Source organism: Orycteropus afer, unplaced genomic scaffold (assembly GCF_000298275.1).
Source record: "Orycteropus afer afer isolate SDZICR_OR568_19922 unplaced genomic scaffold, OryAfe1.0 scaffold00032, whole genome shotgun sequence".
Taxonomy (NCBI): Eukaryota; Metazoa; Chordata; class Mammalia; order Tubulidentata; family Orycteropodidae; genus Orycteropus; species Orycteropus afer.
The window spans coordinates 989560-998067 of NW_006921619.1; the positions used below are offsets into that span (position 1 = coordinate 989560).

An 8508-nucleotide genomic window follows, 5' to 3' on the forward strand; every position below is an offset into this window, starting at 1 on the left:
GGGCTGACTGCTCTTCTGTCTGGGTTCAAGGCTTTTATCCCCTTTCTCCTGCTCTTCCGGCCTGCTACTCTGGGCGGGCCTGAGTTTCCCCTCCTCACCTAATCCCTTCAGCTGATTGCTCTTCTGTCCTGGTTCAAGGCTTTTATCCCCTTTACAATTTGATGTAGCTTACAGTAATAGACAAAGTATCCCTTCAATTGGTAATCAATATTATACAAATTTAGTATCTGACTGTGTTGCAAATGATCAAACCTTTCCCATAGGTGAACACATTCAAGATCATTTAGAATTTGGTATATTATCTATTTGTTACAACTCAATAATTGAAAATTGGCTTGAAACAGCAAACTCAACCATCTCTTTTCCTAATAAACAAACCAGAAAGGGTATAGTTTGTACCCCATATGTATACATATTCTTATGTGGAGGAACATCTTTCATGAGAGAAAAGTCTAATGTTGAGCCATACACTTGGACTATACCATGTTTAAATGGCTGGGGAAGGAGAGGTCAATGCTTCTAGAGATCTTAGAAGTACTTTTAAGCATACTATCCTGTAACGACAATGCACATTAGCCCAATAATTCTAAGATTCATGCCAAAAAAACAAACAAACAAGCCTTTAGTAGGTAGACTTGGAGTTAGATGGTCCCTTCTCCAAACTTTTGTACCTTGACTTGGTATCCCTGAACTTGAGAAAGATATTTGCAACCCATCCTATATTATGTCTAATATTATTGATGAACTTGTCAGTTCCTTCACTGCTGAACAAAAATCCTTTGAGTGCCTTGCTAAAGTAGTATTAGATAATATAATAACCATAGATTTCTTTCTAGCATAACAAAGGGGAATATGTGCTACTGTTGATACCTCTTTTTGCACCTGGGTAAACATGTCACTCAAAATAGAACAAAATTTAAAGAAAGTTCACCAACAAGCTACTTGGCTACAATCAATGCCATCCAGACCTGACTTTTCTCTCAGATATTCTTAGCTGAATAGGATCTTGGTTTCATTCTGTCCTCCAAGCTGGTTTAGTCATACTAATTGTCATTATAATTTTCTGTACTATTAAATGTTGCATGAAATGTATGTTTAATACATGTGAACAAGCTACAAATTCTATGCCTATGAAAAGAATTATGTATTTAGACATCTATTTTTCAAATGATTCTGACTTCACTCCATAGATCTGTCTTGTCCTTAATAACAAATTATTACTCTCAATTTGAGCTCAATCTCTCATTCCCCTAGAACAACCTCAAATGGTGCCCAGCTACTCTGTCAGAATAGCATCTGTAGTCTTAAAAGTTTGTAAAGATCAAACAACCATCTAAAAGACCAAAGAAAAGCCCTTGAAGAAGAGAAGCTACTCCTTTGTAGATGACATGAGACCTGTTCTTCCAGAAGATGAAACTCCACAAATAGTAGCCCAAAGAATTAGTCCTGCTCAAAGAATCTCATATAGTCATCACAAGGTGAGAACGAGTAAGAGGACCTAAAATTGAAATTTGAGGCACCTGATTAATAGGAAAGAGCTATATTCTTTTTTTTTTCTTTAAAGACAAAAAGAAGGCACCCCTTTATTCCCTGTGGGGGAGACTCCATAGGGAGCAGCCAGCATCCATCCCCAGGGGGAGCAGGCTTGGTTTTGGGGCCACAGCAAGGCCAGGGCAGTGATGGGGGCACTGCTGGCTCCTTGTGCAGAAGTCCAGGTGGGGGCTCCTGCCCTTCCTCAGAGCTTCTCCAGGTACGAACCAGGGATGAAGCCACACTGCCCATTCTGTTCCACTGTCCACCAGCCATCCTTCCCTTCTGGGATGACTGCCAGGATGTCCCCTGTGGAGATGTCCAGTTCATCGGGATTCTGTGCTGTGTAGTCATATAGTGCCCTGTAGTCCTGGGCTGGTGAGGTGAGGAGTCCCGGCGTATCCTGTACTGCAATGGCAGCGTAGACAACCTCATTCCTCTCAGGGGTGGAGGTCAGGGTCTTTGTGGAGGCAGCAGGAGCTGTGGTAGATGTAGTCTTGGTACTTCCATGCAGCAGGCCGGAGAACCTCTTTATCATGCCTTAGGAAGACTGTACACCAGGACCACTGGATGGGGCAACCTCCCAATCGTAGTAATTCATGTTGGGCACCAGAGCCAGGGGCTCAGTGCCTGTGCTCTTGGACTAGATGAAGCCATTGATGTCAGCATCCACACTGCAGTCTTCCAGTGTCAACCGCACCTCCTCGTAGAGCTCATCGTCCTTGACGCACTGCATGGAGAGCTGGTTGCAGTGCACCCACAGGGAGTTATGCAGGATGGTCACCCGGTCAAACTCCTGCAGCTGGAAGGCCTCGCAGGTGGTCCGGTGCTCCTGCTCCCACTCACCCCACACCTTCTCCAGCTGCTCGATGTTCTGCTTGTACACCCCATCTGCCTCCATGGCTGATCCCTTGCACTGCTTGGCTTTGTTCTGATTCTTCTCTACCTGCTTCTGCTGGCCATTGGCACTGATGTGCTCAAAGGCCTGCTCGGCGTCATCCACGTCCCGGCACTTCTGCTCATACGTCTTCTTGTACTCCATTGTCTTCTTGTACAGTGACAGCTTGCTCTTCTGGACACAGTCCATGATGGCCTTGCACTTCTTCCTCTGTTCTTTCTGCCTCTCACGGAACTCCTCGAGGCCCCGCAGCTCATCATGCAGGGCCAGGGCCAGCTGGATGTGTGAGCTGGCCACGTTCTCCATTTTTTATCTCCATCTGGCCACCTGCCTTCCGGGCAATCTGCACCAGCTCTGTTCCATACCGCTTCTCCGCTTGGGCCCTCTGCCACAGCGGGTCCTTCATGTCCTTGCACGTCTTCCTGCCATCCAGCAGCCGCTGCAGTAACACCTCATAGCCGGTGTGGGTCGTGAAGTCCCTACACTTCTGGGCCCACAGGAACTCCATCACAGTCTGTGTCAAGAGCTGTATTCTTGTCTAAAGTCAGACTCTATTTTGATTTTTAGTATAGATTTTGCTTCAAAACTCAGTCATTTCTGTAAGTTTCCACTGTGCTTTGCTGGAACCAATAGATAAGTAACTTTTAGAAAAGAATGAGGAACTTTAACTACCCTCAACAAAGAGAATAATGGGGCCAACATGCATTCCCAGAAAACAAAACATCATGGCATAAAATCATTTAGGAAGAGTGTCTTAGTTGTCTGGTGCTGCTATAACATAAATACCATAAGTGGATGGCTTTGACAAACAGATGTTTATTCTTTCACCGTTTAGGAGGCTCGAAGTCTGAATTCAGGGCACCAGCTCCAAGGGAAGACTTTCTCTCTATCAACTCTGGGGGAAGGTCCTTATCACCAATCTTTGTCTAGGTCTAAGAATTTCTCAGTACCAGGACCCTGGGCAAAAAGGATGCACTTCATTCCTGACTCTTCTTTCTTGGTAGTTGAAAGTCCCTCTAATCTCTCCTATCTTGTTTAATTTCTTCTACATCTCAGGAAATTGATTCAAGGTTCAACCTAATCCTGTAAATTGCATTCTGTCTCCTTAGTGTAACTTCCCCTGATCCTGCCTCATTGACATCATAGAGATGAGGATTTACAATATATAGGATAGTTATATCAGAACACAATATAGAGGATAATTACATAATACTGAGAACGATGGCCCAGCCAAATTGACACATATTTTGGGGAGACACAATTCAACCTATAGCAAAGAGTATGTCAAGATGAAGTGATTGTTCTCAGGAAGAATATGTTCATAACTAATGAAACTGGTCAGGATGTAAACATGTAAGAAGAATATGTGAAGAGTTTGCTCCCAAACAAACTAAAATCATGACTACAATTCCACTATCGAGAATAACCAAACCAACTGGCTCAATCCCCTCTAACCAGACGGGTAACATTTATATTTCAAAGAACTTCAAACCAAAGCTGATCTTGTCTCCAATAAATCATTAACCTTCAACCTTTCCTTGGTTTCTCTATGTACAAAAACTATGCTGAGGGTATCCACAACTCTGGGTTTTCCCAATTCACAATTTTTTTTTTTAATTTTTTAAAATTTCTCAATAAAACATTTTGCTTTTACTTTAAGCAGACTCTGTGGCTTTTACTCTATGACAATAGGTACCCGACAAATTGTGGTTGTTACCACTATTATTCTGTTGTATACCTTGGAAGCATAAGGAAGTTTTCTGTTTTCACATTGCTTTCTAGTGTCTTTTCTTTTTGTGTTCTTTTTATGCATGAGATACGGGCCCAGGACATTGAGAGTGAGGGCTGCTGGTAATTGTTCAGTGCTTTAAAAATAGTGAGGGTGAGCAAGAGAAAGTGCTGTATATTGAGGAATCTCAAGGAGTCAGTTCCTCCTACACCCCAATCAAGACCTGAGAGGCAGAGCCTCATTGAGAGCATTTGAGTGCTAGAAATTTATGAGATTTTTGTAAGATGATCCATTTTAAATAGATCATATTTAATCCCATTTAGGATCTGGTTTAGATGAGCTTTTCCTTTCGGATAACCATCATGCATGTAAACTGTCAAAATTCCAACAACTTCCTTAATTCACATTTACACAAATGTGGGAATTATTAGCTTGCATTTATATTTGCATCATTTATTTGACCTTCATTTTAGACCAATAAATCATGTATTAAAAAATCCTCAATGTGTCTAAATTGTTTACCTGCTAAATAGGCCAATTGATTATATTATAACCTTCATTATAGGTGCTATTTACAGCTAAATTTAAACATATAGGTGGTGGTTCCATTCAAATAAAGAAAATTGTATTTTTTCAACATAGTATAACATTATTTACTTTTTATCCATATGCCTAGATTTGCCTAGAGATTTTCCTTACACCTCTAAAGCATTGATAAATATCCTTTGTCATGTATGCAATTTAGCATAGAAGAGCAAGAGTAATGGGGGGGGGGGGGACTCTATTTGCCCATAATTTAGGTCATCCAGTGGCCAAGACAGAGAGTATATGTCTTTTGAATGGGGCAAAAATGTGATGCAGACATTAATTAATTGTGTGTTTTAAAAGTAGAAATATTACTTTCTGAATTTAATGTCCACTATGGATCCTTTGGAACCAAAGATTCTAAGAAAACTGACATCAGATGTAGATGGTAGAGTGAATAATACCTATTTTAGAAGTTTGCAATACAGTATTTGAAATGTATTTAAATCTATAGGTCATTTCCCTTATACAGGGTACTGTGATAAAAATATAAATTTTTAAGCCAAAACTTAAACAGACAATATAATAAACACCTTTAAATGAAAAGAAAAGTGGATACTTATTTTAAAAATTAACAAAAAGGCCACTTGGTGCATACATGACCATATATTTTTACATTTTGCATTTACAAAATAATGAAGCCTCACATGGGTTGTAATAGTTGTTACTGGTTTTTAATATTGGGCAAAGCACAAATACAAAATGTTCTTGAAGCTCAGCTGTAAGTAGATTATGAACATTTAATATAGAATGTTATCATAATATTCAGAGCACCAAATTGCAGACTTCTGTCACCCACTTTCAAGTATGCTTCTGAAGATCATAGTTAATTCTGCTGATTTATGGTAATGCTGCAGCATTATCGTCCACAGCATCAGAAACCACTAACAAGCTTAGTATAAGCTTGGACTGAAATGGTTTGAGGTTTAAATTTCTGTAACGATTATAAAGTAGAAGGGGTAAAATCCCATTTCAGCAAAAAAAAAAAAAAAAAGACCGCGTTTCCACTCAATATCGCAATCACCCCTGCCCCTAGTAGCCTTCCCCTACTGCATCATAGAAAAAGTAACTTTTAATGGACTGGCATTTTAAATTTGCCGCATAGTCTTTTCTGAATGGTAATATTCCTAATTCAAATATATAATGGTCACATTTTTCCCTTGTTGAGGAAGATGACTGCTCTAAAAGTGATTCTGCCACCCCATCCTTCTAAAATGATTGCTCTTTTTAAAACAAATTCCATTCTAGAAGTCCCTTTTTTGAACATTAATTTACATTACATTCAATTGTCTAGGAAATGGTTAGAAATCAGAACATTTAAATGGCTATTATCTTTTTTCTAGCCAAATTATTGTGTCGTGTTAATGTGTGGCCCTTAAGCAGATGAGGCCCACTTATTGTCTTCTCTCTGGCTGTTGAAGTCAAAGAAAACCACAACCTTGAATCACCAGGGTTGAATAGGGGCCTATCTACCAAGACGGCACCCCAAAAGATGAAGACATCCTTGTCAGCGAACACATGAACAGCGGCTGATAGCAACAAGAAATTTGTGGAGTCTTCAAGATGACAATGTAGTAACATCAAAACTATCCCTGCTGCAAGACAAAAGAACAGCTTTTCTGGTGGCAAACTGATTTTCAAGTAAGTGAGGTAAAGAAAGAACCCTAGGTCACGTACTTGTGACTGTGCTCTCCTGCTTAGAATAAGAAACAGAATGAACAAGAACCAACTTCATGTTTTCTATGAGAAAAGAAATTCATGCCACCAATCAGATTTTTAGCAAGTGCATTGCTGTGAAAAATAAATAAATAAATAAGCCACTTTCTTTTGTTTCTTGGGAAATAGCCACAAAGTGCAAAAAAGCAGGTGATGGGAGGATGTGTTGTTCAAGGGTGCTAATGTCTGGAGTGGAGCAGGTTTGGGCACAGGTTCGTGCACCAAGAATCCTTCCTGAAGGAATAAGAGGTGGTCCTTTAGTGTGCACCTCCCTGAACTCCTAATTTCATAACCAACCAAAAAACAGGTTGGTGCTTACAAAACAGGGAAAACGCACGGGTAAGAAAAACAAAAAATATAATGTGTGTTACTTTACATCGTTCACTTTTGCATCAAAAAACCAAGAAGGAAATCTCAGGTCACTTCTTTTCATCTGAGAGAAACAAGTCTGACCAAATTTTAGCATTCCTTAAGGCAAAATCTCTTTCAGAATAACTGAAGCCTCTAAAATTGAGTCCGTCTTCATAGATTATGAAAGCTTTTTGTTTTTCAAAATTTGGGTGGAAGTCTTCAAAGTCTCTCTCTCACTGCCGTGGAGTCGGTTCAACTCATAGCGAACCCTCCTTGGGTTTCCGAGGAGGTATCTCTTCGGAAGTAGATTGACCAACCTCTTCCTTCCCAGGAGTGGCTGTTGGGTTTGAACCGCCAGCCTTCTGGTTAGCAGTCAAATGCCTTAGGCACTAGGGAAGATAAAGCCTTGAGCTCCAGTGATAAGGAGGAATAGCAGTTGATGGAGGTGAATGAGAGTGGAAAAGTCGACGATTCAAGCACAGTTAGGTTTGTGGTGAACTCAGGAACTAAGAAATGAGATGAGAGAAAGTGTGGGGATTTGGCACAATGATAGCAAAAGCACCAAGGAACAGAGTCTTCGTGATTAGGAATGTGTTTACCAAAACAGAGCAGCCAGGTCAGTAGTGAATTTTCAGCATAAAGTGGTTGATGGGTCAAACAAACAAACCAAAAAAACAACCCCACGGGAGAAAGCAATTCGTAATTTCACGCCTTTCAGAGCCCAAGCTAAGCGAGGAAACCACAAGTCTCTCTAAGCTTCAGGATTGCTCATCTTCTGAAGTTCAAACACTGACTCCTAGCTACAGCTTTCTTTTCAAGATGTCATTCTCCCTCCTCCACACTCACTACCAAACAAACATAGAAATCTACTACTGTTCTCCCCATGCACTCCATTTTCTTCCAATCTGAGAGCCATTTGTGTGTATAATTGAAAATTAGCAGTGCAGCTGTTTGAAGAGAGTAATTTATCACAGCGCATTGTTCGCGCCTGACACTTTAGACCTGGCTCTAACAAGCCAGTGGTTGCTGGGGGTTGAGCTACAGAAAGTGATTCGGCTGTAATACTGCGTTTCCCCTGCTTTGTTGCTAATTGTAGCCTCTTTTTCTCCATTGAATTGGGAGTTGAGTAAAAGAGCTTGTTTGCTCTGTGCGGTGAGGCTGCCAGGGCCGCTTGGGCTATTATCACAAGATACTCTTGATCTTTTGAAAAGCAGGAAATAGAATTTTTCTCCAACAGGGAAAGTAATTTGCGATGCGTCCATTAGTTCTTCATTAAAGCAAGATTAAATTGCACGGCAAATCACATCTGTGTTTGGATGATTAAAGGGTGGCATTTTAGAGGCCAAAACTAATTACTAGTCAAAATGAATGGGAGTGAAAAAACAGTCATGTTTTTACATTAGATAGTGTGGCTTGTAATTAGATTCAAGCTAATTCCACTATTTCTTCTCTTTTAATGAGATGAGCCTGTCCTCATCTTTTTCTAGGCCATGCTAACAGCCCCAAATGTATAATTTTGATAACACTAAGAGTTTACTTTATTGAAATTTCTTTCCTACCTGCCACAAGTGACTGTTCTCTCCAGTGGTACTTCATTACATAGAAACACACGCTACTCAGCCAAGTAGTTTACAATAAAAGTCATTCCTAGAGGGAAAAGAGTCATTTTAAATGACTATGTGTGTGTGTTTGTGTGTGT

General features: G+C 40.4%; 1 protein-coding gene across 1 annotated transcript; it reads right to left on the minus strand.

Moving 5' to 3' along the window:
- Window positions 1-1735: 1735 nt before the first annotated feature.
- Window positions 1736-8071, minus strand: LOC103192930 (proline-serine-threonine phosphatase-interacting protein 1-like). The gene is given in 4 exon segments (XM_042780283.1): window positions 1736-2738; window positions 2740-2966; window positions 4167-4293; window positions 7782-8071. Coding segments are annotated over 4 exon segments (1647 nt in total).
- Between the last annotated feature and the right edge of the window lie 437 nt (window positions 8072-8508).